The 17,186-nt window shown below is 49.7% G+C and overlaps 1 protein-coding gene across 3 annotated transcripts in view; it reads right to left on the bottom strand.

Annotated features, from left to right (window-relative positions):
• The window catches only part of PIK3R5 (phosphoinositide-3-kinase regulatory subunit 5), a 66,477-nt gene that overhangs the window by 7,113 nt on the left and 42,178 nt on the right, over positions 1-17,186 (bottom strand). For all 3 annotated transcript variants that reach the window (XM_072821156.1, XM_072821158.1, XM_072821157.1), the window contains exons 3-7: positions 15,501-15,601; positions 12,434-12,502; positions 11,543-11,681; positions 3,114-3,183; positions 224-398 (exon numbers count right to left, since the gene is read on the bottom strand). In XM_072821156.1, coding sequence (XP_072677257.1) covers positions 224-398; positions 3,114-3,183; positions 11,543-11,681; positions 12,434-12,502; positions 15,501-15,601 — 554 coding nt within the window. The remainder of the gene's footprint in view (positions 1-223; positions 399-3,113; positions 3,184-11,542; positions 11,682-12,433; positions 12,503-15,500; positions 15,602-17,186) is intronic.

The following is a 17,186-nucleotide window of genomic DNA, read 5'->3' as shown; positions in this document are numbered from 1 at the left end:
TTCAGAGCTCCCCACTACAGCCCAGAGAGGGGAGGACACTGCCCAGGGCCACACAGCTGACCAGTCACATAGCCGGGGCTACAAGTCAGGTCTTCCAGCTTCCCTCTAGAGCTCATTCCTAGGCTACCCTGCACCTGCCACTGCAGCACCAAGATGCAGCCAGAGAGGGACTCAGCTCTGTCTGAAGGGGGTGATGATGAGCCCCAGGGGCCCAAGCACATACCTGCAGCCTGCAGTGCAGCCCTGGCAGGTCACAGTGGGCCCCAAAGGTGGCCTGGAAGGCGTGCAAGAGCAGGGTGGTGTAGGCGCTATGGGGCGAGTGCCCAGGCGTGCTCAGCTTGTTGGCCACCGCGAGGAACTCGGCTTGGACCTCCACTGGATTCAGCAACAGCACGGTGCTGGGGACACAGAGGACAAGCTATGGGGGTGCGGACAGTGCAGCCATACCCTTAACATCTGGCGCAGGGGCCACAGGGGGCGCAGGGGGCATGGGGATGCAGGGACCCCAGTCCCAAGTGCAAAGCCTATGGTCTCCTCATGAGTATTTTCCAGCCAGCATTATCAAAGACTTTTTGAAACTGGAACTTCACTGTCACAAAATAAATTGCACCTTCAGTTTCCCATCAGCATATTTCCTACAGGACGTGGGAATGGACGAGAGATGAGCCATGAGGGATGCATCCTGGGGGAGGTGGCTGGGAGTCAGGTGCTTGTTTCACAGGGGCAGCTTGTTTCGCTTGCAGCCTGGCCCAGAGGTTTGGTGGGGGGGCAGGTCAGGGCTGCCTGTGAGCCCCAGGCTCCCAGGACACGCCTTTTCTGACCCTCAAAAGCCATCACCCTGGGTCGCGCAGGGCCAAGTGTAGAGCGGGTGCCCGGCCCTATCTTCTCCCTGCCACCCTTTACGTTCTGTTTATCATGGAAAATTTCAGATGGACCCAGATGTTAAGAGAATCATGACCCCCCCTCACACCCTGCAAGGTGTCGATGGCTCAGTTAACAGTTAACCACACACGACTGTTCTCACTTCGCCCACAGCAGCCCTCAGTTGCTATGTTTTCTCGAAGTGTGTTTGAGACATCACAACATCCCAGCGGTAGAGGCCTCAGGTGAGCTGCTTGAACAGCTCCTGCCCTGTCCCAGGTCCAGCAGAGAAGCACCCTGCAGGTGGCCTTCCCTTCAGCCCCTGCAGAAGGCTGCCCCAGGTCACCAGGTCAGGGTGCAGGGAGTGGACGAAAGGGCCCGGGCCTGAGTCCCCACACTCTAGGAGGGTAATGAATGCTAATCTCTCCGTGTGTCAGAGAAACGGGGGCCTGCACGGGGGTCCCTGCCCCAGCCGCTCTCCCTGCCTGGGCACTTGCTCACAACCTCCACTGACACGTGAGGGGGTCCGCTGTGCAGCGGGATTCGACCAGCAGATGTGCGGCCTCACCTTGCACACTTTCTCTGCACCTGTGTTCCCACCTCCAGACGACCTGAGTGGGACCCTCTCCTCTGTTCCTGCCCCCTCTGCTCCCCCTCTGTTCCTGCCCCCTCTGCTCACCCCTCTACTCCTGCCCCCTCTGCTCACTCCTCTGCTCCTGCCCCCTCTGCTCACTCCTCTGCTCCTGCCCCCTCTGCTCACCCTCTGCTCCTGCCCCCTCTGCTCACTCCTCTGCTCCTGCCCCCTCTGCTCACCCTGTACCTCAGATCTGACAAATACCTTTCTCATGGGGCTCCCGTGGAGCTTGAATGCTAGCTACCGTGATGCTTACAGCAATGCCCAGAGCTTGGTACATGCACAGGAGCTGATTATTGGTGGGTCAGCGGTGATTAGTTGCTGTCTACCTGCCTTAGCCCCCTACCCCTCTCAAAGAGTCGTCCTCACTCACTAACCTCAAGCATTTTTGTACCCTTTCTGCCTCTCTCAAAGTCTGCCACAGGCTTTTTTGTTGGATATGACATCGAAGGAATTTAACAATTGTTTGCTCTAAGTGTGAATTTGCAGTGAACCCCGTTGGGGGAGTGAGGATGGGGTGGGAGGGGGTGGGGAAGGGGGCAGCTGTAGCTTCTGAACTGTTGGAAACCAGGGTCTCTGGACCCCTAGTGTCCAGGTGAGGTGGCCCCACACACTTGGCAGGCTGGGACCCTGAAGTAGGTAACACAGTTGATTTGGGTGATCACAACCAGCACTGCCTTTTAAATGAAATAGACTAGGATGCATGGAGCCCATCCAATGGGCATAGGGGTGAGTTTCAATTTCTAAAACTCATTTCAGGGGCACTTGGGAGGCTCAATGGTTGAGCGTCTGCCTTTGGCTTAGGTCATGATCCTGGGATCGAGTCCCACATCGGGCTCCTCACAGGGAGCCTGCTCCTCCCTCTGCCTGTGTCTCTGCCTCTCAGTCTGTATCTCTCATGATTAAATAAATAAAATCTTTAAAAGAAAAAAACTCATTTCAGTTGTGTGTGTGTGTATGTGTGTGTGTACAGCAGACTTTCATATAAAATGCTTTGTTTAGGAGCACCTGGCTGGCTTAGTCATGTGTGGAGCATGCCACTCTGGATTTCATGGTCATGAGTTCGAGATTACTTAAAAATAAAATAAAATAAAATGTTTTTTTGTTTGTTTGTTTGTTTTTTACTGTAGGCCCCCATCAAAAAAAGTTTGGAAAAGGCAAAAAGACATCGTAGAAACCTTGTGAGCCTTTGAGTAAAACTGGGCTTTAAATCCTGGCTCAGACACTTATTAGCTGTGTGACCTTCAGGAAGTTATTTGGCCTCTCTGACCTTCAGTCTCCCCCACATGAAAAGTGGGGGTGAAGCGAGGTGACATGTGCCCAGCACCTGGCATGATCCATGTGGGTGCTTTTTAACGTCTGCTCTGTTTTTAAGTCCCAGAGCCATTTAAAAATAGGAGGAAAGCCCCTCAACCCAGAGAAACAGCACTATGTACAAAAGCATTGTCAGCTAATCCAAGGGGCTCTTGGTCCTCTCGAAGACTATTTGTGGGTGGCTGGGGCGAGGGGTGTGTGTGTGTATGAGTGTGTACATGTGTGTGTGCAGTGGAGGGGAAGCCAGATGCACAGCTGGGGAGGACGCTGTGGGCGTGGGGAACCCCCCCTCGAGAGTACTCACACGGTAGAGCTGCGGTGACTTCTGATGGGCAGGCCCTGCTCCGCCCTCACCAGTCGCTGGTAGGAGATTCCTGTTGTCAAAAGAAAGGAGAGTTGGTAGGTTTAATCTGTGCCTTCAGCAGATGGCCTGGGGCCTCGCTGTAGCCCCAGGATGAGGCTCAGGCACTGGGAGGAGGCTCAAGTGCCGGAGGCTCCTCCCAGACCATGGCCAGCCTGCTGCCACCCAGTGGTTCCCTGGCCACCTCAAGAGGCACAGACCCCCCCCCCAACCAAGGGTGTGCGGGAGGGGGGGGTCCCCCAGCTCAGTCTCCATGGGCCCTCCGTGCCTCTACCCGGCCTCCCACAGACTCTTGGGGCAGCCGGGCCTCCCTGGTGCTGTGCCTCTCCAGACTGAGCCCTGCCTCTGCCCATGGGGCATCCTCGCCCAACCCTGCCCCAGCCTTTCTCTCCAGCCTCCGAGAAACCAAACCAGCCCAAAGTCTCTGCTTTTCTCCTGCAACGTGGCTCAGGTCTGCGACTGGAACACAGCCTCAACAGTACGGATTCAGCTGTGCGCCCACCGTGGTGTGACTAAACGACAGAGGACTAGCAGCGGGGGCTGGGCCTTGGGGGGTGGGGGCGGGCAGCCTCAAGGGGCTCCCGACAGGGGGCAAAGCCACCCAGGAGAGGGCGTGGGCTGGGAGCAGGAAGGCCACAACCCAGGTCAGAGAGGGCTGTAAAAGGAAAGGCCTTGACTTTTGTCTGGTCAATGGCAACAAATAAATAAAAAGACCAGCTTATACTGTTCTAATTTAGGGTCTAATTGCTTTGATTTGGGGGCCTTTTGTGTGATGTTTCTCTTATGTAATGTCCCATGCTTACAAGTTAATACTAATGTCTGTTCCGGTAGGAAAGTCCCTGAAACTGTGAAAGGCTACGGGGACCTGGGACACCCTCTGGTGGCCGCTGACATTCATGACAGAAGGAAGCTCCCCTCCTTGCCCCATCCTGCGAGACCCCTCCCCCTGGTGAAATACTATGCTGCAGACAGGGTCACCCCACCCCCACCCTGCACCCCCAGGCCCCCTGACCTCAGAACACAAAGACAAGCACAGGCCCCTCTTGACTCTTCTGCATACATTCCTTTCACTAGGTACGGAAGTCCAGAGGCCCTGCCCGGACCTGCAGGCCCCTGAGTAACGCCAGCCTTGTTCACCCAGGTCATCTTCTGCCCTTGTTTAAAGGTATGACCAGATGCAGTCACTCTGCGTGGACAGACAATGTGTGGCGGTCAGCGCCTGTGCCAAGAAGCCCAGCCTTAAGTGTGCGGAAATCCCAACGTGAGATGAGGCCGTGTTGCTTTTTCAGGGTCTGTGATTCACGTGGGCTCCCGGTGGACAGATGGAGAGCCTCATCTCCATCACACCTGGACACACACCCCTGGATTTCACATGCGGGGAGTTGCTGGGCGGTATGTCCCTGCCCCCGTCTCTGGGGTCCTGGGTTCGGGAGGGACTGGGGATGTGGGCCACGTGACGTAGGCACAGCCTTCAGCGTGAGTGCGTGGAGGGAGGAAGGATGAAACAGAAGGCTGGGGTGAGTGTCGGGGGGCAGGGAGATGGGGAGGGTGGGAAGGGATGTGGCCGTGGCCTGGGCCTGGACAGGAGGCCGGAGGAAACCATTGCATAGAGGGCATTCAGTTCTGTGAATAATCAGGCTGATGGCAAACAGGGACACATGCTACTGGGTACAAGTACAGTGACCCTGTGGAAACACCTGCAAGATGACCCCCAGCTTTGCAGAGCCACCAGGGCAGGGGGAGTGAAGTGACACCTGCCACCCCAGCTCCTTCACAGCCCTGGCCACTGTCGCCCCGACAGGACCAGGCCCGCTCCTCCAGGCCACTATTCCTAGCGGGCAGAGACCTGTGAGCATCCACCCAGCGCCCATCCCCCTTCTTCACCAAAGGGACCCCTCGCACAGGATGATAGGTCATATTTCTCGGCCTCCCTTGCAGGGGTTGGGTGGGGCTTCTGGAGGACTCCTTTCTGCAACCCACTTTCCTCTTGTCTGTTAACAGGAGTGGCACCATGACGGCCAGAGCTCCTGTAGCCATTAGACCACAAAGTGGCATCGAGGACGATGTTTCCTGCTAAGGACAGTGAAGCAGAAAGAAGGGAGAAGGCTGGTCTGGAATGTTCATGCCAACCTTGGACTGCCTTCCAATGGAATTTTTTTTTTTTAATGTAAGAAAAAAAAACCCTATGGGTTTCCACCAGTTTATGCTGGGGTTTCTGTTATGTGCGGCCAGCATGCTCCTGAATCAGCCCCTGATTTCTGGAACAGCGGCTCCCCGCTCCTTTCCCGACTACATCTCCCCCTGCGGCACTGTGATACGAGAAATACACCTGTGGTCGTAATGTCATCTTTCAGTTCCAGGATCCCATCCGGGGTCCCACACTGCATGGACTTATTTCTCCTTCGCCTCCTCTGCCTGTAACGCTTCCTCAGTCTGCCCTGGTCTCCTGTATTCCCGACACCAGAGTCCTGACGGGTTATGGCACAATGTTCCTTGATTTGGGGTGTTCCACATTGTGCCAGGAATGGAGTGAGGCAAGAATCTTCGACAAGGATACCAGAGAAGTGACGTTGTGTTGCTCCTCATCACTGTTTCTCAGTCATAAAAATCTCTTTCTTTGACGTTGTGCCATCAAATACGCAAATTTTTAAAACGTTCTCTGTATTTTTTTTTTTAAAGACAGACCACTTTTGGTCAATTATAATGAAGACTACAAAGGCAGGGAGTGGATTTCAATTACAATGGTTTCCCCTGCCACCTGTGTCCCTCACTTTGGGTTCTTCTCCCAGTGGGACTTGCCAATGGCATCTTAAATAGGAGGTAGTCTATGTAACTGAGCTCTTACTCCATGGGGTCTGCATGAACTCTGGGTAGTTGCTGTCTGGACTGAACCAGGTCTCGGGACCCTCAGTTGGTGCCTGGAAAGCTAGAGAACTGGTTGTTGTTTGGGCTGCAGGGGCGAGGGGGTGGATCTATGCACTTGGTGTGAGAGCATTGAGTAAAAGCTCCTACTTGCTAGTCAGTGATGTTTGACTTTTCTTCGAGGGATCTGCACTTTTGATTCCATCAGAGGCCAAAAAAAACCAAAAGTATGAAATGCAAATGTCTATGGTCAGTAATGTCCTAAAAGGAACTGAGGGCCACTAGAGAATATCCAGAATTCACCTGCCACCAGCTGATGGGCAAATGTAACCAAAGCCGGGCTTGCATCTGCTTTGACAGGTCCAAGGGCTAAAGGCACCAACTGAAAGGAAGAGTGGCAGACAGACTGCCCAGGGCAGAGGGTGCTTATAAAATGCCAGTGGGGACAGCCCCAGGTTTTCCCGACACGCACAACTGCCAGCCTATTGTCTCTTGGGGGAATAGCTCGGTACAAATGTGACAATACGTTTCTGGAGTCAAAGAATATGGCTCTGGGGGCTCACACAGACGTCGGCTCAAGAGGGAGAGCTCTTGGCAGCTCTGTGAGCCTGGACAAGCTCACAGGTTCATCCTCTGGAGGATGGGAAGGAATATTACTAAGCACCCAGAGTGAGGATGAGTCGTCAAGGCACGGTGAGCACACGGTAGATGCATCAGCCTCGGCATCCCCAACAGTGACAGTCCTGCTTGTGACAGGGAGGCTCGGAGAGCTTATGTAACCTGTCCAAGGTCGCTGGCTAGGAAGTGACAAGGCACAGGTCACACAAAGGCCTGTGTTCCCACCCGCTCACGCCCCATGGGCAAGACACATGACACCTGTCTGGGTCTCTGTTTTCTCGGGCGTGGAATGGGAAGACTATTGCCGTTCCCTCTGCTCCAGAGGTCTGAGGTCTGGGGAGAGGCAGCCAGTATGTGCTTCAGCATCGGCACAGTGACTCCCGGGTGACACCCACTGTCACCCCTCGGGATTACGGGCACATTCTTTGCAGCCAACTGTTGTGGTCTACACAGCCATGCGGGGGCTTGGAGTCAATACTCAACAAACATGTGGGTTGAACTCAAGAGGGCTGTGGTGGGCAGGAGCCAGTAGCACTGACGTGACGTTTCCTGCCACCCCCGGACCAGAGGCAGTGGACCACCGTTTTGGGGTGGAGTCAGGAAGAAGGGGGGGGGCAAAGGCTTGATAACCTGCCCACTTCCTCTGCCACCCGGCCACATCAAAGGGGGGTAAACTGTTTCGCTCATCGCCATGGCAACCGGCTCCCCAGGGCTCCATGGGTGGAAGGCCCAGCTCCCCAGGTCCCTTGTCATCCTCTCCCTGTGACCTTGTCAGGACCTGTCTCTTGGGCTACTGCTGCCCAATCCCAACCACTGCCCCAGCAATGTGAAATCCTCGGCAGCTGGCCTTAACCTTCACATGGCCCCGAGAGGGAGGCATCATCATACTCCCATTTTACAGATGAGGAAAAAAAAGAAAAGCTTCTTTGCCGAAGGCCCCACAGCTCTGGGATTTGAGGCCACCACAGCCTCATACCAAGTACCAGTAACCACTAAGTGATTCAGCCTCAGTTTCTCCTCCAAGAGCTCATTCCATGGCCTCCATCCCAGCCTCTGCCCCACCCCTGCCTCCCTCAGCAGGAAGAACTGGGGATGGGGCTGGGGGCACTCAGCAATGAGGCAAAAATATTCCCACGGGCCGTAATAAAAGCGCACTGAGGCACTTTCTAGCAAGTCCACTTCAGGATCCCAGAAGGGGGTGATTTAGCTTCATTTTCTAGTCGTCACTGATGAGCGCTCAGACTCTATGAACTGCGAGTGAACCCATGGATGTGAGATGACTGGAGGGATTTTTTGGGGTAGAAAAGTGTGCCCCATAGGTTATGGGGTTATCCCCCTCTCTGATATTAACTAATTTCCTATCTGATTTTGCAATTTTACTCTGGCTTACCTGAGAAACTTCTATTGGGCTCTCACACCTGCCTTTAAACCAGCTCTGCCACCTTGCTGGGTCCCTGATGGGCTCAGTGTCTCTGACAAAGGCTCACATGTTTGTACATATTAGTTTTTTAAAAAAATATTTAATATAGTTATTTTAAATGGATTTATTCTGGAATTTGCTTTCTTCTTCTTTTTTTTTAAAGATTATATTTATTCATTCATGAGAGACACAGAGAGAGAGAGAGAGGCAGAGACACAGGCAGAGGGAGAAGCAGGCTCCATGCAGGGAGCCCGACGTGGGACTCGATCCTGAGACTCCAGGATCATGCCCAGGGCCGAAGGCAGGAGCTAAACTGCTGAGCCACCCAGGGATCCCATATTAGGGTTTTTGTTCTTTTTTTTTTTAACCATTTGAAAATGACTCTCTGGCCTGAGAAAGAGTCCAGGCTTTCCTATTTCGGTTCTGCTTTCTCTGGAAGAGGAGGAGTCCCTGGCAAGGCAGCCTGGCCGACACCACCCTCTCCAAATGAGTGTTTGCCTTCTCCTCCGTCACCAGGACATCTGAGCTGTCACATAGTCCCTGGGCAATGTCAAGGGGAAGGTGCTCAGCATTTTGAGGGTCTGGGCTTCCCAGGGTCCTCTGCTCTGCATCCAAGAACCCTCATTCCCTCTCCAGTTCCCACTGCTGCTCTGCCTGGCTCTCACCGTCCATGCCACATCTGCTCGCTGGGCTGCCCAGGACAGAGGCCCTGCTCAGCTGCCCCCTGCAAAATATCTTGAGGCATCATGTGCATTCAGCGAAGAGCCGGCTGGTTCTACCGGGCGGTGGGAAGCGGTCTCCCTGCGTGCAGGGGACAGCCCTCCCCAGCCCTACATCTCTTGCACCCCTTTCAAAGTAAAAAAAAAAAAAAAAAAGTCACTTAGATCTTGGATTATCCAAGATATGGCCCTGCCAACATATTTGCATTTTGAATCCTGTCTTCATTATAGAAGGGAAGAAAAGTGTAGCCTTCTGGTTCAAGGAGCTCTGGTCACCAGCAAGAAGCCCAGAAGCAATCAACACGGAACTGTGGAGTTTTGGGGGAGCAACTGGAAGGAAGGGGAAGGAAGAGATGAACCCTGAACTGGCTGGGTCACTTGGGGTGCCTTGCAAGTTAGATTGGCAAACTGTCTATCCGTCATGTGCCTGAGCACCTCTACCTGTCCAGCACTTCATCTTCTGGATTTCTAGATTTTTCCACTCAAGTCTCAACAGGAACAGGCGGGCTTCGGGGTGTGGCCAACCCTGCCCTGTACCTGCTCTGTGCCTCTGTAACCACAGACAGCTGATTGGCTGGGCAGCCAGGTAGGTCAGCTGATTGGTCGGGAGAAGACAAATCAATTGATTGGCTGGGAGGAGACAAATATGCTGATAGACTGGGAGACAGCTCAGCTGATTGGCTAGGCAGACAAATCAGATAATTAGGAAGAAATTCAGAAACCCTGCAAAGGTATTTACACACAGAGCTTCAGTCCTGAGCTCTCAGGCCCAGGAATTGTTGAGGAATGAGATCTGGTTCTCCTGTCCTGGGTGGGTTCAATGTGTATGATGAGAATTAAATGCTGTGGGCACGAGGCAGGGTTTGGTGCATGTATACACTTAAAAGAGAAAAAAAAAAACAAAAATGGGATTAAAATATACATAGTATTTGGGGGCCCTGCTTTTTGACTCAGCAAGTTACTACTGGACGTCTTTTGCCCTCCGTAACTCTGTATCTACATCTTTAATGATTGGATAGCTATATAAAAGCTTTAAATTTGATGCTCTCAAATCTGTCAGCCTTTTCTTTTATAATTTTTGCCTGGGGGCGGAGTAGCTGGCTGTTTGGTATCTCTTCTTCACTCTAGGTGGTTCATGTAACCTACTTTTCTTCTATTACATTCATAGTCTTATTTCCCACACTTCAACCTTTAATCTATCTGAAATTTGTTTGAGATAGGGTTCTTAATTTTTTTAAGACAAAACTATAACTCAGTTTGAATGGTCTGTCAATTGTCCTGATACCATTTATCAAATGATAAATTTTACTCATCACTGGTTTCAGGATGCCACTTTATCATATAACAGATCTTTATATATTTAGCCCATTTCTAGCCATTCTATGTTGTTCCATTAATTTATCTATTCTTATACCAACAGTGCACTATTTTAATACCTATAGCCTTATAGTTATACTTTATAGTTAACTATATGGTTAACTTTCAAAGACCTACTAAGGGAAATACCCCTTCTTCTGCTATAAGAATACATCAATAAATACATGATAAATACAGAAGAAAATGCTACTGGAGAGCATTTATTCTTTCAGATAGACTTAATCTATTTTGATAAATTTTAAAAGATATTGTTGGTATTTTTTTTATCACAATTGCATTTATTTCTATAACACCTGCTGTTACTACAATATTGATTCAATCTGACAACATGTCTCTTAAGTAACTTATCCTTCAGTTATTTCTGTATGTAGGTAATTCACATCTCTTTTTCTTCTTTTATATTTTTAGTTGCTATTATAAATTGGGTTTCTTTCTCCCTCACTATATTCTCTTACTGGTTAATGCCATTAGCTACCTGTTTGTCAGTTCTGACAGTTCTTTGGGTGATTCTCTTAGTCTTGACAGATAAGCAATTGTTTGATTTCTGCATAATTAAAATGTTATCTTCTCTGGAAGAAGAAAAATTCTTTATTTTTGCCTTTTTGCATAGGCAAATACCTATAAGCACAAAGAGGAAGGTCATTGATGTAAATGGAAACACTTGTAGCATTTTACTGTGGGCTGTTACTTCCTTAAGAACACTTCCATGTGTTAATAATAGTTTCCAAATATTGTAATATTAGGAATTAATGTTGAATTCTATCAAATGTTTTAGGGGCATCTATCAGGATGTTTGCCTGACATTATTCCTTTGAGCTACTGACACTGATGAATTAGTTTAGCAGACCACCTTGCACACAGTAAATCTTACCTTCTTAGATTTTTCTCTTGCCCTAAAACAGTTTCCTAGGACTTCATTTTCATGTCTATTAGAACACCAGCAGTTTTTCAAGAATTCCTACTTTGCAGACCCCTCACTTGTGAAAACTTAGCACCAGGTGCTTGTCCACACCTACCATGGCACCCATCGACTATGGCACCCATCAACCTGTCCATTCCTAGTGCCAGCTACTTCTCTGGCCAGGACTGAAGCTATCCACACATGCATTTTCCTATTTGATCCTAAGGCAAAAAGAACCCAGAGAGGCCTTTTGTCACTATTGTGGGGGCTTCTCTCTCTGACCTGGGCAGTCTCAGAGACCTTTTGGCAAACCAGGGTACAGGCACAGACCATGTAGTGGGGTCTCCTTGCCTTGAACCCTGCTCAGCTTCCCCTAGGAATTCCTCCTTGAGTTGTGTCTTATGTTCACGCCTCTCAGCCATTTGATGCTGTGTGCACAATGAAGAGCCCATGCACCTGCCACCCCGACACTTACCTGGGGCCTTGAGTTCAGCATCAATGAAGGTGAGCAGCTCCTGGCAGATGCTGCAGTAGGGAACAGGCCAGGTCAGGAATCGGTGGTAGGTTCTGGCTGCTTTCAGAAGGAGATCTGAATCTGGTGGGAAGTGTGGCGTCTGGATGGAAAGGGAGCAGCAAGCAGAGAGGTCTGGGTATGAGACCTCATAGGTGAGAGAGAGCTCACTGGTATTCCAGAACAGACCCTGCTCCTTTCTGGAATATTCCACACAAGGTACACTCCTCCCGGCAGCAGTATGTCTCAGAATGAGACCAGAAAGAACCAGAAGTTATCCCTAGGGAGTGAGTTATAGATGGGCAAGATGGCACCCAGGGGCACCTCTACTGCAGGGCCATGATTTCACCACACACAATACCCAATACATGAAAGCACCTCTCTGAAAAGCTGCCACCCTGGAGGTCATACTACATGGTGCCATTGCTGCCACTCATTTGGGGGAGTGGTCTTCAATGCCTACACAACCTGTATTTACTATCCTTGCTTGAGGCAAAGATCTGTGCTTCAAAGTGGATTGGCACCCATGGTCCTTTGATGCCGCCGGTCTAGTGCTGCTCACACTGGGTGAACTATTAGGGTATAGAATGAGGTGGACCTCAAATCTCTCAGCAGGATCTGTGTCATGGCTTGTGCATGGGCTGTGGACAGCAGACCTTCCACAGGAGCCTGGATACACCAGGCACGATGGGGTTCTAGAGGCCTCTCAGAGTGGCTGCTCTGAAGCCATCAGAGGGCTGATACCTGTTTCAGGGTCCCGGCTTGACAGCTTCCCTCCGTGTTGTCTCTGGAGGTGTGAGGCCACCCCTCCCTGTCCCTTCCCAATTCCCCCAGCTGGCCCACCCTGGAACTTACGCAGAGGACAGTGGAGTAGAAGAGCAGGGCTAGGGGGGCCAGAAGGTCATAAGTGCCCTTCTCTTGGACCTGTGGATGGGACAGGAGAGAAGAGTGCGAGGCTCAGCACAGGTGCAGAATAGAGCAGTGCTCTCTTGTTCTGTACTTTCTTTTCTTTCTTTCTTACATGAAAGGCAATATAACCACAAGGCAAAAATTTGGGAAATGCAAGTTAAAAAAAAAAAGCATCACAATATCCCCCCTCTAAATGCAACTGCAGCTAATATCGCAATGCTTCTCCTAACACCATTTTTCTCTATGTATTTTCCTCTGGGAAACTTGATTGTAGTATGTGTATTTTTACTCCTACTGTTTTTTTTTGTTTGTTTTTTTTTACCTATAATACTATAAATGAATTTCTGTTTGCTATATCACCTCTAAAAACACACGTTTCCCCTGTTCCTGGCTATGCATTTCCTTTTTATTTGTGTTGTAAATATTTTTTCAAATTTGTTTTTTTTTTGAAAATGACTTTTAAATTTTTTAATTTATTTATGATAGTCACACAGAGATAGAGAGAGAGGCAGAGACATAGGCAGAGGGAGAAGCAGGCTCCATGCACCGGGAGCCCGATGTGGGATTCGATCCCGGGTCTCTAGGATCGCGCCCTGGGCCAAAGGCAGGCGCTAAACCACTGCGCCACCCAGGAATCCCTTTTTTTTTTTTTTTAAAGATTTTGTTTATTTATTTGAAAGAGAGAGAGCGAACATGCGAGCAGTGGGGAGAGGAAGAAGCAGGCTCCTTGCTGAGCAGGGACCCCGATGCAAGGCTCGATCCCAGGACCCCGGGATCATGACCTGACCGAAGGCAGATGCTTAACTGATTGAGCCACCCAGGCATCCCTGTTATGTGTTTTTTAATTTTATAGATTTTTCCCTTGATGTCCCAATATTAGAAGTGTTCGTTTTTTTCCTTCATGGATTTTTGCTTTGGCAAGCAAGCATCCTGTAAATATTCCTACATCTCTTTTCTTCTTTTCTCTGAAGCTTCGTTTTCTTAAATGTAGATCTTTAATACACTTAGAATTCTTTTTTTTAAGATTTTATTTATTTATTCATAGACACACAGAGAGAGAGGCAGAGACACAGGCAGAGGGAGAGGGAGAAGCAGGCTCCATGCAGGGAGCCCGACATGGGACTCGATCCCAGGTCTCCAGGACCACACCCCAGGCTGCAGGCAGCGCCAAACCGCTGTGCCACCAGGGCTGCCCTACACTTAGAATTCTATCTGCTGTATGGTATGCACTAGGAAACTTACTCTGAATTTTTCCAAATGTTTAGTCAATTTTCACTAAACCATGTAATAAATCTTACTGATGCAATTTTTTGTATATTTAAATTTGTTCATACCTTTGGATAATACCCATCTTTTTATTACCTGCATAATATTTCTTCTGATAGGTTGCCATAATTTATTAGCTTCATTTTGGACATTTGAGATTATCTTCTTGCTGTTTTAGATGCTTTTGCAATGCACATCACTTTGTACGTGTTGCTTTTTTCTACAACTGGGATTCTTTATCTTGTTTAGAGTTCAAGAAGTGGGATCAATAGTTCAATGAGTATAAACACATTTCTAATCTTTAAAGCAAATGCCAAGTTGCTTTCCAGAAGGACTGTGCCAATTTCAAAATGCCACAAATATGAAAGCACTGGTTTCACTCTACCCTTCCCTGCATTTCTTGTTATTTATTTATTTATTTATTTATTTATTTATTTATTTATGCAAATTTGCTAGGCAAAAACTGTCTCATTATAGTTTTGATTTGCATTTGTTTTATTGTAACCGAGGCAACATTTTTTCCATATTGGCTTACAAATTCTATTTGTTCCCTGATGCATCATCTCTTTGACACACCCACCACACTAGATACACACATTTTTTTCAGAATTCTTTGGCCAATATGCTACACGTCTCAGCCCATCCTGGAATTCATGGGGGCTGAAGATACAGAGAAATCCCCACCATCTGTGCTGTGCTCTGCAGGCTCAAATGGAGAATTCTCCTCTTTACCCTGAACAGATCATGTGTCTGATACACCTGCTGCTCAGGTCTCTTCTACAAACCCTCCCCTATTGTTACGCAGTAGTTGATATTTGCATTTGAGTTAAACACTCCAGAGGCAGTTTAGCTCTTCTGAGTTGGTCTGCTTGTGATCGGGTTATAACAGTTATCCGGTAAACGGTGGTGAGCATCTTGATAAACCAAGACTTTCCAGGGACAGCTGAGAAAGTCACATGTTTTCCAACTCATCATGTATTTTTTTAAAAGGAAAAAAATAACCACTTAAGAGAATTCTTTACAAAAGACCCAGCATCCTCTTTAGGGACTCACAGGTGTTCTGGAATCCCAGCCCAGCTGAGCCTTAGACACACCCTTCTTCTTAGAAGGTCATAAAAGTCTATTTCTTATGGACCTGCCATTAGACAGGGTCTCAGTTTACCTTTCTAATCCATTTTCTCTTCTGTGTCGATTTTTATGGGTCTTTTTAAGAAAAGGAATATGGGAGAGAGCTTCCTCCCTCCTCTCTAATCAATACCTAGACTTACAAGCCATGTCTGTCTCAAGAAATAGCTTAAATGGGGCATCAGGGTGGCTCACTTTGTTGAGCATCTGACTCTTGATTTTGTCTCAGGTCATGATCTCAGGGTCATGAGATCGAGCCTGGCATCGGGCTCTGTGCTGGGTGTGGAACCTGCTTAAGATTCTCTCTCTCTCTCTCTCTCTCTCCATCCCTCCCCCTGCTTGTGTTTGCACTCTCTCTAAAAAAATTTAAAAAAAATTTTTTAAAGGCAGCTTAAACTCAGAACCCTAGCTCAGGAATCTCACGAATCCTTGTCTTGTTATTGAAAGGACCACAAGCCCTCCCTAGAAACCTTCAATCCACAAGCACCACTAGTACAGAAAACTCAAGGGGGCGGGGGGGTCCCAGTGCCTTTACTAAGCTCCACGCTGGGGAGGGCACCCCAGAACTGATGCTCCGCGGGGACCTTTCCCGTTGACTCCTCAAGCCCTGGCTGGCCCTCACCTCTCGGGTTTTCTGCAGGATCTGCTCCAGGAGGATGAGGAAGTGGCCCGGGTCCCTGCTGACCAGCTCCTGCAGGCTCCAGCAGTTGAGACACAGGCCAGCTGGAAAGGTAGAGGACAGGTGAGCGTTCAGTGTAGGTCTGGGGCGGGGGGTGGGAGTCCCTCTTTTCCAAGGTAGGAGTCTGAGAACCCTCTAGATCAGCCGTCAACACTGTCATGCCTCATCAAGACAAGTTTCTGATTCCTGCAGAGAGTGGGCTCAAGAGATATAGAGACGGGCCCGATCCCCATTCGAGGCCACGGGTCTTCCACAACCATCTTCCACAACCGCCTCTTGCCCTGGCTTCCTACAGGGGGTGCCGGAACCTGCACGGTGCCTGAAGGAGGGCAGGGGCAGAGAGTGCTGGAGAACAAGCATAGGAGCCACAGCAAGCTCTGCCCCAGGAAGCAAGCCCAGGTGTCTGCCTGCCTGTGGGACTTTCCAGGACTGCCTGGCCGGGGAGCCCAGGCAAGAGGAAGCCACATCCGTCTGTCTTCTGGAAGCCAGAGTGGGTACTTTGTCCTTCTAGAACTTTCCCAGATTTTCTCACTTTGTTGGTCTCCATTTCCCTGCAGCTAGTAAGGGGAAGCCCTTAGAAACTAGCGGGGTGGTCATGGAGGCCTGTGTGTGCGTGCGTGTGTGTGTGTGTGTGCGTGCACACACGTGAGTAGTGCACGTGAGAGCATTTGGGGTGGAAGTGAACTGGCCAGGAGTTTCGTATGGACACAGGTTTTTGTAAAACTGGCCAAAGTCAGATATTTTTGTCTTCTCTTACATACCAATGCCCCCCCTCAATTCTACAGGCTAAGGCTCCGTCAAAACCCAGGCAGGAAGCAAACTACCATTGACAGACCACCCACTGTGTGCCAGTAAGGTGCTAGGTGCTCACACACACTCCCCTGAGTCTCCCAACCAGTGCCTCCTGCTGTCACTACTCTGTCACTACTCTACTCTTGACTTTACAAGGCAGGTAGGGTCCTGAGAGGTTAAATGACTTGCATGAGATGGCAGCAGCCAGTGAGAGACGGTTTTAATCCAGATCTGTTTAATCCCAAAAAGCAAGGAAAGCCTCTCAGAGGAGGGGACACGTGGGCTGAGACTTGCATGAGAAGGAGCCAGCTATGTGCCCCTTCTGAGGGAAGAAATGCAGGCAGCAAGTGCAAAGGTCCTGCGGTAGGAAGGCACCACGTATGTTCAAGGAGCTGTGGCTAGCTATCTCCTGGGCTACTTAGGGAGGCGAGTGAGATATGGGATGTGAAACGTCTTATAAGCCTGAGAAATTATTACAAGTAGGCACCAGTCTTCAGAGAGACAATCGCCCCAGCCCTGCAGATGAGCCTGTTTCTCAGTCCCAGGGAACCCACCACACAGAAGCCTCCTGCTCCCTGAAGCTCGGTTGAGATTCCCCGCTGTCCTACAGGGGAAAATAGGGGATGCGGCTCTGGAAGGAACTAAAAACCAGGTAAACAGAATTCTGGGGAGAGCTATCTACGGGTTCCTAGCTGTTCTTCTGGAATCAGCCATTGTGGGGTTTCTAAGCAGGATCGATACCTTCTCTGAGGAGTTGTGCTTCTGGCAAAGAGAGAGAGACTCAGCCATGAGGAGGAGGAAGAAGTCAGGGGACAAGAGACAAAGGACCTCACTGAG

The sequence above is a fragment of the Canis lupus genome, chromosome 3 (assembly GCF_048164855.1).
Source record: "Canis lupus baileyi chromosome 3, mCanLup2.hap1, whole genome shotgun sequence".
Lineage (NCBI taxonomy): Eukaryota > Metazoa > Chordata > Mammalia > Carnivora > Canidae > Canis > Canis lupus.
The sequence above is the reverse complement of the archived record's forward strand: the minus strand, read 5'-3'. Positions and strand labels throughout refer to the sequence as shown.